Below are 16,874 nucleotides of genomic sequence, written 5' to 3'. Positions count from 1 at the left end.
CATTTATTTTGATAACGAACTTTGGTGATTGTTGCAGCAACATCTAAATGAAGGTTCGAAGCAAATGGCGGTGCTCGGCACAGCGGTGGGATCGTTGGAACGGGCGCGGAGGTCGTACGAGCGAGCAGCGAGGGAGTCCGAACGGGCGCTGGAGGCCTTTCAACGGGCAGATGCTGACTTCAACCTAAGGTAGAATGGCCCTTTGTATTTGAACGAATACTTGAAACAATGGTGTAAAATGGAATACAGCGTAGTGATCCGTTCATTGGAGCGACGGAAATCGTACGAGCGAGCCTTGCAGCTGGAGACTTTTTAGTGGGCAGATGCTGACGTAGGCTGAAGTCAAACCCTTTATTTCTGAACAAAGTTTAAAAAAAAAAGGTAGAACGCCCTTTAACGGTGATCAGATTGTATAGATATAGTCTATAGAGGAACAAATATGCTAGGTGGTAATCAAAACGGATATTAGTATAGCGGTATAGTATAGGAGTACATAATATTATGATAGACCTTTATCGCTAATCAGATTTGGACTTCCAGTTGCCTGCTGTGATACTAATATTGAAGTTGTTTCTAATTTACAGTCGAGCGGAGGTAGAAAAACAGAAAACAAATATGAAACTCAGAAGTCAAGCGTGCGAAGACGCGAAACAGGAATATATGGACCAGCTCCGGAAAACAAACGAGGCGCAAAGACAACACTACGAACAACGGTTACCGCACGTTTTCAAACAGCTACAGGTATCACGTATTATATGATAGTTACTAATATTGTAAGCCCAAACATTAGTAAAATTACGTGATTTTCTAAACAATGATCCATACTATAATATTATAAATGCGAAAGTGTGTCTGTCTATCTGTCTGTCTGTCTGCTACGTTTTCACGGCCTGAACCGATTTTAATGAAAGGTACAGACTTGGGATACATCGCGGGGAAGGACATAGGCTACTTTTTATCCCGGAAAATCAAAGAGTTCCTACAGGATTTAAAAAAACCGATATCCACGCGAGCGAAGCCGCGGGCATCCTCTAGTTCTGAATAATTATAGATCGTCGTCATCACAAACCATTAATGTATATTGCTGAAAGTCTTGGAAAATTTTTAAGTGGACCTTGTGCCCAGCGGCTTCCTACAGCACGGTGGATGTTAGCAACTTGACAAAATAAAAATAAATTGGCTGTTTCCCTCCGATGGTCCATTTGGCTCAAGCCATGTGTTTGCACAACGTTGTTTAATAATAGGAAGTAATTTAAACTTTGACACAATTCTGTAAAACGTCTGAGTGCTAGCGCCTACGGGCTTGCACTGGCGCGGAGCCAACCGGGTCACGTAGGGCTTCCACTTTCCGTGTTATATTAAAAAAATGGTTTTGAATGTAAATTGGATTCTTAACCCTGACTATAAAGCGTATTGTGCAATTTTTAGTTCACTCCGAGAATTTTATCATTTTAGTAGTTCATGTTTTATTTTGAAAAGTCACGACAAACAGCAATTTAAAAGCCTGTAAATAAAAAAAAATCGCTATAAAAGGACAATTTTTGTATTCCTACATACAAAAATATTGTTCATGTTTGTATGTTGTATGAATGCAAGGTCTACTACTAAAGCTAAGGCATGTAAGCATAGGAAGCTAAGGCGTTATAGGCATAGGATATAAACATTATTATAATGTTAATTCCGTTATTTACTTTGAAATTAACATTTGTAATTTGATTGTTTCAGGATTTAGATGAGAAGAGAATAAAGAATATAAAGAATTTCATGTTAAGTTCAGTGGACGTTGAAAGAAAAGTGTTTCCAATCATAATTCAGTGCCTCGACGGAATGGAGCATGCGGCCAAAAGTATTAACGAAAAAGAAGTAAGTGGAACAATAAGTGGCGGAGTAACTTTAAATATACCTAGTGTCGGCTGAGATTTTTTTGCAAGATTCTTAATTCTAAATTTTACTTGACCATTCAGCTTGACCATTAGACTTTGAGTGATATGGACTTGTTTCAATATCCCACTTCTGACACCATGATGTGTTTTCTAGTTTATTGCAAAGAGAAATGACATTAGACCATAGACAATAGACAATAAGACTATGGAGTAACTGACATTAATATGTCTTATCACATTATGATGATATTACACGAAATTGTGACGACTTTATATAACAAACCGTTTATATTACTAGGCTAAAGAACTAAAAAACGTATTTCAGGATACACAACTAGTAATAGAGAGGTACAAATCCGGTTTCGTACCGCCGGAAGACTTCCGGTTCGAGGCAGCGACCGGCGCGGACGCGACCGACGCGCCGGCCGCGCACGCCACTCACAACCACCTCACGGCGGCACGGGGAACCGTGTCCGGCAACAGGATCAAGAAGCGAGGCGGACTCCTCTCCATATTCAGCTCGAATAAGGTGATACTTTTAACCTTGGCCGTATTATAATTTATTAAAGAGTGTTGTATACGACGATTTTTTCACGATTTGTTGAAACCGGCAGGGTCGGCGCATACAACGCATTTGGTCGTACGTAATAGTACTTACAAGCGGGAGGCACCTGTCCATTGGACTAAATCCTACTTTAGTTTCCGCAATAGATGGCCAGACTGGACCATTTATGTTTATTCGGCGCTCCGCCCACGTCCAACAATCGGTAACCAAATTTTTTCTGTAAAAAATGAAACATTCATGATTGCAATATGGAAACATACACGCCCTACAAAAATTCGGTGCTTTTCAATTTGTATGATCCATTTTTTGCCGACAAAAACTGGTCACGATTGTCTGACTTGGGCGGAGTGGCTCAACCAGATAGGTTTCACAGATTATATCGCTCAATTTCCCTCGTCCTAAGACGTTATTTTCTCCATCGACGACATGCGAAAAAACCGTCTTGTACAATATTATTTAGTTGAGTAATTAGTTTTTGATCTTTAAATGGAATGACTTTATTAAATATTTACATTATTTACATTATTATGTAGTTAAAATTTAAGTACTTAGATATTTTATTATAATTTTCATTTATCATTAATATATTATTCTAGATTTTTATTTACAATGTCTTGAAATATAAGTAACTAGTATTTTATTATGAAATCCAACGCTGAAGGGGCTGTGCAATTAAATTAAGTAAAGGGCTTACATGCTTTTAAAATGTTCAATTAGCTTGCATGTATTTATGGGAAATATGTGCAGTATATGGTTCCTAAAATGTTATGTTTACTTTGTTATTATGTTCATTGTTTATTTATGTATTACGGTATTTTTACATCTACAGACATTGTTATGTACTTTCGCGTACTATAGATTGATTATGTAGTCGCGTCAATAATAAGCTTTGAATGGGTCTTAGGTTGGAATCTATAGACCGCACTTTGACTTTGCTTAGACTTAAGTTTCAGTTAAAACAAGACAGACTTATGCAAGCGGTATAACGCTGTCTCGTTTTAACAGTGTCTTAAGTCTGAGCGCTCTATAGATCACAGCCTAAGACTTTAAAAAGTTATATCTATTCTATCCGAAAGCATTTTACTAGATACTTTTAAAATTTCGTACATAGTATATTTTTAAGTATATCTGGTATATTTCGCATCTGTCCTTTGGTACTTTACAATACATACAATGTCTGTGGCTGTGAAATTATTATTATTTAGAGGTACTAATATGTTTTTATCTGTTATCCCTCGATCCCTACCTAACTCGGGTTCACATAACATCCATACAAATTAATGGCGGCGGCCGCGTTACGTGGAAAAAGTAAGTTGACCCGCGGTAGTGGGGAAGTTATATGCATGACACGAAGCTCCATCCAATGTCTTCAGTTTCTCATTCAATATAATACACATCTTTAACTATCCATTGAATAATCTCATTCGTTTTTTTTTTGGTTTTGCTCTTCTAATTCCCTTACCTCTGGTATTTGAATCTGTTTTGTTGGACCTTTTTTTCTAAGGCTTCCGGAGTAAAATTACGAAACCAGTTTGTACCATATGAAGTTTACAATACAATCAACGTATAACATTGTGGCTAATTCTGTTGTACACGATCTCCTAACTAAACTAAATTGACAGGTACAATCTAAATCTAATGCTATCCTTTTCCACCGGGAACATTATGAAAGGGATAGCAATATATTTAAACCCGTCATTTTAGTTCATTTAGAGATTGTGTTCAATAGAATTAGCCACAATAGCTGTTTTGTTTAGATTTATTTAGCATTGCTTACCTTCACCTTTATGTTACACGTCACTAATACTAAATTTATACTTAGCCGGGAGAATAACTACTCTGCCATCCTATTTCTAAAAAGTGGTTTACTGCAAAAAATAGTTTTTGAGTTATCGTCAAAAAATAATTGGATGGGAAATAAAATAAATGGGAATTTTCAAAAAAAAAGTACTAAGCAGGATCAAGGCTTTTATTTAGGTTCTACATAGTATTCTGTATTAGAAACATCAGTTAAAATTCCCACTGTTTGGTGACAATTTAAAAACTATTTTTTCAATTAACTGCTTTTTAGATATAGGATGGTAGTAGGTGTTATAAATTCATACATAGCTATTAGCACCTCATTTCTTCGCATTGTACAATAATAATTGAAACAATTTTTCATCATTAGATTAGATTTTTGTCCCCTATAAATAACGTGATAAAATATACAGTTGCACTTTTAGATATTTCTTCAAGTAGAATATTAAGAAAACAGTTTGAAAATTCACAATCATCAAATATCACTTGCATATTATCTGAAGTTTTTGTTTTAAAATGTTAATCTTTAATATTTTACTACCAACTTAATTATTAAAACATTATACCTACCTGATTTAATTTAAATAATAATTGTTGATTTTTATCTTTACTTTTCTCTGAAGTTGTTTATTTTTTCTATTTATTATTATTTATTCTTAGTTTAATCTTTATTTGTTTGCTTCCTCGTCTCGTGCTCGCTGGCTTATGCTTTGGCAGAAGATTATTGAGGCGTGCAACTCTTTGAAGGTTAGTCTGTGTGTTGGATAGTCTGTTCTGGGTGTTATGCACAAGTCACATAATTTATAAAGCTAGTTTAATTACACTTTGGTTTCCTACTAGTCTCTCTAAATCTTAATAAAATAGTTGATTTCCGCATTAGTGCAGTTCTACATTAAAACTGTAAAGCTGGCAACAACACCGTTGCTTCATCACTGAGTGTAAACGTTTTGTCAGGGAATGATTCTTAAAAAAATTAGCGCTAGCGGCAAAGTTAGCACTAAAATTGTGATTGTTACATTGCGATAGTCACAATTGTTGATGGTTGGCTGAATTTTTAGTTGCTTTAACTGTTTAAATGCACTACGTTAAAAACGCAAAATGCCCAATGACGTAAAACGGTACGCAGAATGCCAGATTTGCATAATGCCATAAACGCTAAACCGGTACGCAGATCGCCAGATTTGCATCATGCCATATACGCTAAATGCCAAATCTCTATAATAGTAAACAATTAATATAAAACACAATACTTAACTACATAAACTAAATCAAACTATAATTTAATAAAGATATCTTTAAGGGTAATACTAAAAAAATATCTTAATTTAGGAAGTTTTTTTATTTATATTTAAGCACACATTACTAAAACTACGAAATTTTGGGTTTGGTATTTCCAAACAATTCAATTTTGGCATATTACGTTTTTAGCGTTTACGTCTAAACAACTACAACAGTGTGTCGTCCAATCAGTGTGATTGCGATTGCACTGTAATTGTCAAACATACGAGAGCTGTTTAGCCGTCGTCGTCGGAAAAACCAGTAACAGTAACAATGTAAATGTCCTACACTTACTGGTTTTGGATAGAAAGCATTTATGTCACTTTTTTATCAAAAGTAATAAATCTAAATTACTTTTCATTAAAGCACAATTCGTTTCTCTTGTGTTTGCCAGTTTTTCTTGTGTTTTACCTTTTTCACTGTAAATACCTTGTAAATAAAGTTGATTCTGCTCAAAGACTACCTTTCAAGGGATAATTTTATATGGCTTACACTTAGAAATTTTTCACTGTTTGATTATGTAGGATTTATGTAGGATATGCACAAAAACGAAGCATCTTTCTATTATCATTAAAATCATTAAAACAGGCACTAAATTCTAGTAAATCAAGGGAGGTACTAAATATGTCATCCATAATTTTATCCCATTTTAAAGAAGATGGGATAAAATTGAGGACACCAAATAAATATCACCACCACGACAAACAGATGTAACTTATGAAAACTATTTGCTTACACCATCATAAAATTTAACACATCGTTCTAATGTGTTGATTTTGCTTTTCTGTGTTAATGAATAATATTCGTTAATATTTATTAATAAGATCTTGTTTGCTTACATAAAATAATTAATATTATTGGTCTCATCAATATTGATATATTCTCTTTCAGAGAAGTTTTTCATATTGATTGTAACAACTACTAATATTCATGATTTAATAATTTAATTGCAAATATGTGTTTAATCTGTTAGTAACATAAACATTATTCTAGGTGTTCAAAAAGTGTCTTAAATATTTTTACTATTGTATTACACAATTCTAATTTAAATCTGTCAAAGATTACAAATATTGAGTTGTTCTATGTTGAATTTTGTTTATTTGTAGATTACTAGATGATGATGATGATGATGATTAAAAATCCCATGGGTACTCTTTTTTATCCAGGATAAAAAGTAGTAAACGTCCAACTCAGGGGTTCAAGCTATCCTCCATACCAAATAGATGTTCCCCGTGACTTTATCCACATGGATTTAGGCTTTTCGAAAATCTTGTGAGAACTTTTTAATTTTCCGGGACCAAAAGTAGACTATACTCAATGCCTTGATAGAAATTGAAAGTACGTAAGATTTTCCAGTCCATTTTGATTGCAAAGATCTACTCAACTTTAGTTCAGAATTTTTGCTACTACTCAACCATTTTATAGTCAAATGAAATATGGATCTGTATGATGTACGCTATCTCCTGACCATTTTTGATGTGTTGCAGAATAACATGTCAATGGATGGAAAGGAGGATTATTCAGACTTGCCACCGAACCAAAAGAAAAAGAAACTTCAAGCAAAAGTACATGAATTGACAAAACAGGTAAATAACAAATATCCATACTTTATTGCTCAATTCATAACAAAACTATTTAGTAAGGCATAATCAGTTCTGCTTAATAGTTGTGTTAAAAATGTAAATATTACGTATTAACTTGAAGATTTCTTGAAGTTACTAAAAAGTATTATACATTAATTTGTGTTATGAAACATTATTTTTTAAAGTTGCATTGATTCCAGGTTGGCCAGGAACAAGCTGCCATGGAAGGTCTAATGAAAATGAAAGGTGTCTATGAAACAAACCCTACTCTAGGAGATCCAATGACAGTTGAAGGTTTGCTTGTGTCTGTTGCTCTATTATATCATTCACTTCTGTATTTCCGGATTTTCGCGGCCGGCGCACCGACGGTTCCATACTACAATTTTTTCGACATTTTTTCAAAAACTATTGTGCGTAAAAGTAAATAAAAATCTGTTTTAGAATGTACACAGCAAAGCCCTTTCAAATGATACCCCACTTGGTATAGTAATCTTACTTTGAAAGTTGAAAACACTAATTATATTTATTATTTGTTCATTACCACATTTTAATTTCTTTGTGATGTAACCACAAATTCACGGATTCTTCCCTTTACTTACGTGCTTTAAGACCTAGCTACCTGCCAAACAGGATTCTAGGTCAACGGGAAGTACCCTATAGGTTTTCTTGACAGACACGACACGGACAGACAACAGAAGAATCCTATTTTCCTTCCTTCAGTTCTGTTTATCCTTTTGAGGTACGAAACCCTAATAAAATCCTCGTTGCCAGGTCAACTAAACGAATGTTGCGATAAGCTGAAGAAGTTGCGTGCTCAGTTGCGCAAATACGAAGAGCTACTGACGGAGGCCAACAACCAGGTGTGCGCGCCGCCGCTACACCCCGCCGCGCGCACCAATGGCGCCGCGCCCACGCAGGCCACTAGGTAAGTGAATGTTCCTGACAAGGCAATTAACATCATCTATCAATAATATCCTTCTTTTTTTCTTGTCTCTGTTATCTGCAATCAGTCCTTGGACTATTAACAGATGTGACAGCAATGTGACATCCCTTCAAGATGAAGTATTACTATATTATGCTTGCCAACCTTATCCTCTTAAGCTGGTTGAGCTTGAGGCTGGAGACCCTCAAGTCTCTGTTTGTACAAAAATTGATGTCGTTTTCAAATCCAAGCCTATGTCCATCCCCGAGATGCCAAGCTAACTCTGTGCCAAATTTCATCAAAATTGGTTATACTGTTGGGCCGTGAAAAGCTGGCAGACAGACAGACAGACACACTTTAGCATTTATAATATTAGTATGGATTTGTCACAAATTGATGTCATTTTGAAATCCAATCTACGTCAAAACCAATTTAACATAATGTTCTCATTTGTCAGCAGCATCGGGTCAAACAGTGAATCTCTCTCGCGGTCGGCGTCGGAATCGTCCGTCAGTACCGGCACCGGTTGCACGGGCACCGGCACCGGGCCGGGCGTGGGCGGCGGCTCCTGCACCGGCGGCAGGGCGGCCGGCGGCTCCCCGGAGTCCGGCCTCGGCGGGGAGCTGGCCGCGGCCCACGCGGACCACACGAACGGAGACCACGACGACAACGACCACGACCCTGACCATGACTTCTACGGAGATTACTATTACGAAGCCGATCTACAGCCGCTGGGATACTGCAAAGCGCTTTACGCTTTCGAAGGTAAATTACATTGAAATTAGTAAGTATTTTTACGTCTGCCGCAGAACTTTGGCCGCTGGGGCAGACGTGTTCTGGAGTGGAGACCGCGTATCAACAAGCGCAGTGTGGGACGACCTCCGACCCGCTGAACTGACGACTTCAAGAAGATAGAGGGTAGTGGGTGGATGAGGAAGGCGGAAGATTATATGTGGTAACGCGCTCTGGAAGGCCTAGCTGCAAACTGGCAGAAAAGACTCACCATATTTGCTCTATATGTCAACTGTCATGTCAGAAGTACAATGGTAGATTAGAGGCAGAAAATCTGTACTAATCATTATTACAATCTCAATTGTTGTGATTGGGTGAATTTTTGGTATTCTTGTTGCATCAATGCATAGTATGAGCGTCAACCATTCAGAGGTGATCGTTGTGACGTGTTATAGCTATAATTTTACCATAATCGAGCACCAGTTCGTCCTTTTATCATACTTTTGACAAGACACTTGACACATGGAGTAAATATAGCGAGTCTTTTCTCAAATTTCATACATTATAAACATTTTTCAGTAATATTTTTGATAATTTCTGCCCACCTGCTCGTTTGCTCGCTATTTTTATCGCTAGTTTTGTATTGCAGCAAACGGCACGGGCTCAACGATGCGTATGGAATGCGGCGAGCAATTACTAGTGCTGGAGACGGATGCGGGCGACGGCTGGACGCGCGTGCGGCGCAGCAACACCAGCGAGGAAGGCTTCGTGCCCACTACCTACATCGCCACCACGCTCTACGCGGACGCGCATCACTAGCCGGTAAGCCCTAAGCTAGCATTCGGATTGCGGCACTCACAACTCACTGCTGCATGCCGCCGCCACGACCGTACTGACTGACTGACTGAGATTAGTTGAGGGTAGATTGTAAGGTTAGGAAAGTACGGCTGTCAGCACTTTATGATTTAGAAAAAAAACTATTTACTCGCTCGAAACGTTTTTGCTCAAAGCTTCTGATACAAACTGCTAACGTTTGGGACGCCCTTCCGTTTAAGAGTTTCTGTTGGATATTTTCATTTTTCTGACGACGCGTTCTTTCCGAAACGACGCGTCTCTCGTTTCTCTAGCGAATGGCATCAAAATGTTAAAACCGCAAAAAATTACTTACGTAGTGTTGTTGGGCCTTTACGATATGGGTAGTGATATTGGGATTGATTGGAAACAAGTCTTATACAGTAGGTTTTTGGTTTAAAGAGTTTATTTTTCTCAAAAAAGTACATAATTACACATAGGATGAGATACAATCTAAATGTATAAATATTGAGGTGACTTTACACAATAATAATTCAAAAACATTATATTCTAAGTTAATACATTGTTTTTAATAGATAGCTAAAATCCTTGCAGGATTCAGAACAGTTTTGTGATATTTTCTGTATTCCAACCTTGATACATCATTTAGTTAATATTATGATACAACACTTGTTAATTGTTAACGAACAAATCAAGCAATCAACAAATTATTATGAATACGTAACCGCTTCACGCGAATATTGATTTCGCAATGTGTATCACGCATGGGGATAATTGCCTATAATCATACTCATTGGGCATAGTGGCTGTTATGCTATTTGTATGCTGTAATAGTTACTGTTGCTTAAATGGAACTTTACCGTAGACTATCACACTTCACACTAATATTATAAAGGCGAAAGTTTGTATGTGTGTGTGTGTGTATGTTTGTTACTCCTTGACGCAAAAACTACTGGATGGATTTGGCTGAAAAACTACTGGATGGATTTGGCTGAAATTCGGAATGGAGATAAATAATATCCTGGATTACATACAAATAGGCATTTTATCCCGGAAAACCAAAGAGTTCCCACGGGATTTCGAAAAACCTAAATCCACGCGGACGAAGTCGCGGGCGTCAGCTAGTCATATCTATAGTATTTATCCTGTTGCTTTACCATAATAATAATAATTATTATGATTGTATTTATCCCACTACTAGCTGATGCCCGCGACTTCGTCCGCGTGGCTTTAGATTCTTAAAACTCCCGTGGAAACTCTTTAAATACCCGCTATAAAAGTAGCCTTTGTCACTCTTCAGGTCATTAACATGCAAAAATCCCGTCGATCCGTTGCTCCATTGCGACATGATTGAAGGACAAACCAAGAAATCAATAAACTAACAAACAATTACACTTTCGCATTTATAATATGAGTAGTAATATAGAAACAATAGGGATCGTTCGGAATAGGGAACGATTGCCTCAAAATTCGGCTTTGAAAAGAGGTGTTTGAAAGATCATAACTTTCCAAATAAATATTGGACAAATGGACTTGAAACCAATTAATAATTTTACTATATATGTATTTATTGTTTTAGGTTATAGGTATAGGAGATATAAATCAATGTCTGGCTTAGTTTTAGTTGTGGGACGAGAAAAAATAGAATAAAAGACATATGTTTGTATACCGTAAAATTAATCCTGATTTATTCTTTGCAGATGTTTCACCACTCAGGTGTGCTCCGACTGTTGTGGAGTTGTGGTGGTTACTTTACGCGCTGAGTGTGAAACAGTTAAGTGCTCGAGGACTTTGCCACTACGGACTTGTGCAATCATTTGCGGCGCACGCGCATATTGAATGTTCTCTGTAGTCATTACAGCTCGTTTCACGTAAAAAGACCGCTGTACTTGCGCAGTAGAAGATTTATTGACCTGTTCGTTAGTGCGATGGAGTCGGCTTGTTGACCGCTCATTGGTTCGTAAAACTTTCCTTTCACGGGATGTTAGGTAAGAACAATAGAACCCTATGCCCATGCGTAGAAATCCTCTCCACTGACGACCAGCGATCTTTTTACATGAAACTAACTGTATGTATGTATATTTACAAGTATTTTTGCTATAATTTATCCTTTTTGAAATTAGATTTATTTTTTTATTGTGTATCTTAGGGTTAATGCACACTGCGAAACTACTTAGTTTGGTATCTTGTTCAATACATGAAATTCCATGAAATGTCTTCGTGAAAGAACTTTACTTGATATGGTATGTTCTAGTGTGCCTTAACCCTTAACCTTAAAGCTCTAGTTTCCTAGGATAGCGGCGCCGTCATATTATATAGCGCTGTTAAATAGCATCAGATGACGTCACTGAAACATTGTCTATTGAAACCAACAATCTCTAATGTACAACTACACTAGATGAGCTTTTCTAAACAAAATTTCTTGATTGGCATTTATTCAATGATTGAATAAATGTCAATGCGTTTTATTTTGACACCATACAATGATCGGCTTCAAGGTGTTTATCTTGTGCAAAAAACAAGGTTCGACTGATACACCAATCAAATTTTCCCGTTCCGCTTTTTTTATCCCGGAAAATCAAAAAGTTCCCACGGGATCTTTAAAAACCTAAATCCACGCGGACGAAGTCGCGGGCATCCGCTAGTTTTTTATAATAAAACTATGTAGCTGTCGCATGTTGTTGCGCGTCTCGGCTGCGGTCGCGTGTCCGGCAGTTTGCACTCGCCCTAAGAAACTAGAGCTTCACCGAGTGTCCCGCGGTCAGAAATATAAAATGAGGAAATAATAACATTCCATGATCTTATTTATTGTGTATATTGTCAGTTATATAAACCGTACATATTTTCATGTATGGTGGTGTAACTATATTCTAGTTTTATATTTAATTGTAATATTAACACATTTAGATCTTCGTTGTGCCAGCTCTTTACGTGTTAAGGTTTTCGTACTTATTATAGTTGTTACTGCTTTTATGTGATTCACCCATGGAGTATTCGAAATTATAGCAAAAATAGATTTTTTAAGCCCGTCACAGACGCCAGCTGTAATAATTAAATACTTATTATGATATAAATTGTAGCCGCGTCTGAAACTGGCTTTATTATAACGTGTATTATATGTAAACTTAAAACTAATTGAAAAAAAAGTTATAAATTCAATTCTACTTTAAATATTATTAAACAATTTATGGAATAATTGTATCACATGATGTATTATAAAGAAATGCTTATGTTAAACGAATCTTATGTAGTTTAAAATGCTAGCTAAAATGTGGTTATTAGCCAATGCTATTTTCTGAATATTTGCTGTATGCAAGAACTCTATTGTATTTATATATAGTGAGATGAAGTATGGATGGAGTGCATTTGATTTTTATATAAAATAAAACTATATGATGACATAATAGAAATTGTGTTTAATTTTCATTGTAAACCTTAGTTTTAAGGGCCTGGTCTAAAATAAAGCGCGAGGGAAGCGACGCGAGACGTAAAAAGCACGACAGAACAGCGTAGACATATCCGTCTAGTTTAACAATTTAAAGTTATTGAGACTATTAAACATTGTTTAGCGACTAGTGGAAACAGTTTAAACCGCGCCATAATAAGACCATAAATTAAAGAACTGGATTGAAAGTTCGAGAAGATTTTTAGACCGCATAATCTATGCCCTAATAAGCAAGAACCTGTCCGGCGACGTTTTCGAGGTAGGTTTTATATTATGGCAATGCAACGAAAGGATTTGTTTGCCTGATGATTAGGGTCAAGTACGTCTCGCCAGGCCTTGGAACGGTTACTCCACTTTCAAAGAATGTCGAAACACATGCCTTTCAAATAAGTTCACTTGCTCGGAAAAATAATGAGACGACTCCCACGACAAATGCCTTTGAAGCGCGCTGCAGTGTAGGCCTGCCTTAATTGGCTGTTATGAATCACTTATGAATGAAATAGCGCAAAACGGAACATTGTTCTAACTAGGTTCCTATCATCATCATGATCAACTCATCGCCGGCTCACTACTGGGCACGGGTCTTCCCTCGGAATGAGAAGAGCAGCAAATATAGGTACTTACCTAGGGGTCTGCCCTAAGGCTGAGTGGCAGCGATCATCAAAATGTAGGTAATTCGCTGCTTTTACTACATATTTTCGTGTCTTTAGATAAGGTAAGTATATAGATAATAGATTCAACGTCAAATCTAACTTTCGGGTCACAGTTTTATGTTCAGTTTGTTTTCATAGTTTTATTATCCATGTAGAGAGAGATAGAGTTTAAAGTATTGTCCCATGAATGACACTAGGAACATACTCGTACTTGTCCTTTCGAATTTGGGTCGTTGCCCGTTGGTAGGTACATAGAGATGTTTGTGGTTCGTTATCATTATATTGCTAAATTAATGGCACGAGTACCTATTTATGGCATTCCATAATATTTTCCAAACTAAGTATACGTAATTTAGTCGCAAATTATAGGTAAGTACCTAATGGTGGGAAATTGTCAGAGGTTAATGAAAAATTAGGTAGGTACCTATTCCTCATTTATCGCATAAGTTAGCACGAGACGTGCTTGAGTTGCGCAGTGCTCCATTGGCCGACTGCTGTCTTCCGCGTCGAGCCATGCAACGCTTGTGTAACAAACCGCAACTGCCACCAAACCAAACACAAAACTTACATTGCTCGGTTATTTAAACCATGTAATTGAACCAACAAGACTTAGTCGTCAATGGATGATGTATAATTGGATTGAATACCTTTAACACTTAGTTGACACGGTGGTACAGGGCGTGGTTGCTTTAAACTCCCAAGATAAAACGAGTTTTGCGGGAACTGTACCTACTACTCCATCCCGAGGTCGGTTCTTGCGCAGTTATAAATGCTTTTCCTGCTTTGGCACTGTTGTGCTCATTGCATAATTTGCAGAATTCTGCAGTTAGGTATTTTAAGAACTTTTATGACTTGGGTACAAGTACCAAGTACCTAATATGCAGACAGATTGTGAAAGCATCTTATAATATCTGTAATAGGTACAGAAACCGATCAATCATAGCCAAAACTTCCTGCGCATGCAGTCTGGTAGGTATGACTTTCAAAGTAGAGCAGGTACCTACGTACTACCTACTCAACCAGACCAGGACTTGAGTCATTGAGTATTCTAGCTTACAAATTGACTCAGTCGGGAATCCCATTGCGCTAAAGAGGTCAATCATACAGAGTTATGATAATTTCATACATATGAAAAACTAAAATATAATATGAGGTGAATTTGTAAAAAAGACGTACACACCGACCTACTTAGGTTCCACTTATACAACTTCCAGTACGTAAGCAATTAGTAGGCAAGTAGGTACGATTAATTAGCAATTAGCTTCTTTGCTACGCTTATGCCGTGAGAGAACGGAACAGAATTTGAACAATAACTCAATCGATAGTGTAATATTTTTTTAGGGTTCCGTACCTCAAAAGTAAAAATGGAACCCTTATAGGATCACTTTGTTGTCTGTCTGTCCGTCCGTTTGCCTGGTGTTAAGTGATTACCCCCGCTCATGAACATTTGCAGCACCAGAGGTGCCCGCGCCGATGCGTTGCCGGCCTTTCAGGAATTTGTTGATCCGCCCCTTGAATAACCCCCATGTTGCAATCTAGTGGGAACACCGCCGATGGGAGTTGATTCCACAGTTTACATTTGCGTGGAAAAAAGGATCTGGCACAACGGGCGGTCGACATACATATAACATACATAACTTTGGAAATATCTCACCCACGCAGCACGCGACAAACCAAACAGACTCTATTCCATTGATCTTTATTCATCATTTTCATTGCCACTCAATACGCCACTTTTGAACGTAGGTCTCTTGGAAGGATCTTCTTATAACATGCTCTATTGCTGCTTGTATCCCAGTGGCTCCAAGCGAAGCGCTTGAGATCGTCCGGCTACCTAATCAAGGCTTTCAACCTTGAATTTTCCGGTGCCACCAAATCACACTAATATTATAAAGGAGAAAGTTTGTATGTGTGTGTGTGTGTGTGTGTGTGTATGTTTGTTACTCCTTCACGCAAAAACTACTGGACGGATTGGGCTGAAATTTAGATTGGAGATAGATTATACCCTGGATTAGCACATAGGCTACTTTTTATCCCGGAAAATCAAAGAGTTCCCACGGGAATTTTAAAAAACCTACATCCACGCGAACGAAGTCGCGGGTATCAGCTAGTTATAAATAAATCATTCAATCACTGGGTTGTGAATTGTGATCCCGACATCTACTTAAAAGTTCTTGATGCTTTGTGGCTTTTTGTCAGAGCCGAGGCCTGCGCCCCGAGGCAATGCAAGGAGAGCCTGAAAGGGGAGGAGTGCCTCCCATAGCAGCTTTTCAATTCAATGATGTAGAGGTTCATATCTAAGTATTAGCTTATTTTGTGAATTTGTTTGTTGTAAAGCAAATTAAGCAATCAAGCAATTTCCCGGGATTTCGAATATGGTTAGGATTCATTTCACTTTTCAGTGCGACTAGTTTCAAAGCAGAGCATAAAATATGTCCGCGGACGACGCGCATGTCGCAAAGTCCTCAGAAGGCGCTGGGTCTGTAGATAGTTGCCTACTTTGCCTGTATGAATAATAATAATAATCTGGGGCCGCCGGTTTGCCTACCGATCTCCTCATTTTTGTTTTTATTACATATGTCAGGGATATGAGCCTCGATAGCTCACGGTTGAGGAGCGGGACTGAATTCCGAAAGGTCGGCGGTTCAAAGTTCAAACCCCACCCGTTGCACTATCATCGTACCCACTCCTGGCACAAGCTTTACACTTAATTGGAGGGGATAGGGGAGTATTAGTCATGATTAGCATGGCTTATATTCTTTTTATAAAAAAATATATCTGGTTATCTAATTACGTGCATCATCAGCATCATAATCAATCCATCGCCGGCTCATTACTGAGAACGGGTCTCCTCTCAGAATGAAAAGGGCAGGTCATAGTCCACCACGCTGGCCAAGTGCAGATTGGCAGACTTCACACACCTTTGACAACGTTATAAAGAGCTATTAGGGTTCCTCACAGTTTTTTCTTTCATCGTTAAATGTTCACCGTTATAATATATTATGTGTGTTTACTTTATTTAATTTGTACACCCCTTCCGCCTTCTTGAATTTAATATGTATTATAGCGTCTACCCTAAGGTTGCCTAAAAGAGATTACCCGAGGGTTGCCTGGAAGAGATCGTAATTTTAGCGATAAGGCTATACGGAAAGTACAAACATTTATTTTGTTATTATTATATTTCTATTTTCTTTATGTAA

General features: G+C 37.6%; 1 protein-coding gene across 6 annotated transcripts in view; it reads left to right on the top strand.

Annotated features, from left to right (window-relative positions):
• LOC123864220 (formin-binding protein 1-like) overlaps window positions 1-12,982 on the top strand; it is a 77,799-nt gene extending 64,817 nt beyond the window's left edge. The window contains exons 5-15 of one of the 6 annotated variants that reach the window (XM_045904499.1): window positions 38-189; window positions 585-741; window positions 1,726-1,863; window positions 2,209-2,412; window positions 4,969-4,995; window positions 7,014-7,112; window positions 7,310-7,403; window positions 7,881-8,034; window positions 8,489-8,796; window positions 9,413-9,585; window positions 11,277-12,982. In XM_045904499.1, coding sequence (XP_045760455.1) covers window positions 38-189; window positions 585-741; window positions 1,726-1,863; window positions 2,209-2,412; window positions 4,969-4,995; window positions 7,014-7,112; window positions 7,310-7,403; window positions 7,881-8,034; window positions 8,489-8,796; window positions 9,413-9,582 — 1,503 coding nt within the window. In that variant the 3' untranslated portion in view covers window positions 9,583-9,585; window positions 11,277-12,982. Of the gene's footprint in view, window positions 1-37; window positions 190-584; window positions 742-1,725; window positions 1,864-2,208; window positions 2,413-4,965; window positions 4,996-7,013; window positions 7,113-7,309; window positions 7,404-7,880; window positions 8,035-8,488; window positions 8,797-9,412; window positions 9,586-11,276 lie in introns of all 6 variants that reach the window. The other 5 variants (XM_045904497.1, XM_045904498.1, XM_045904502.1 and 2 more) reach the window with 5 other exon arrangements.
• Window positions 12,983-16,874: the final 3,892 nt, after the last annotated feature.

This window comes from Maniola jurtina, chromosome 4 (assembly GCF_905333055.1).
Source record: "Maniola jurtina chromosome 4, ilManJurt1.1, whole genome shotgun sequence".
Lineage (NCBI taxonomy): Eukaryota > Metazoa > Arthropoda > Insecta > Lepidoptera > Nymphalidae > Maniola > Maniola jurtina.
This window is presented reverse-complemented; position numbering and strand designations above follow the sequence as displayed.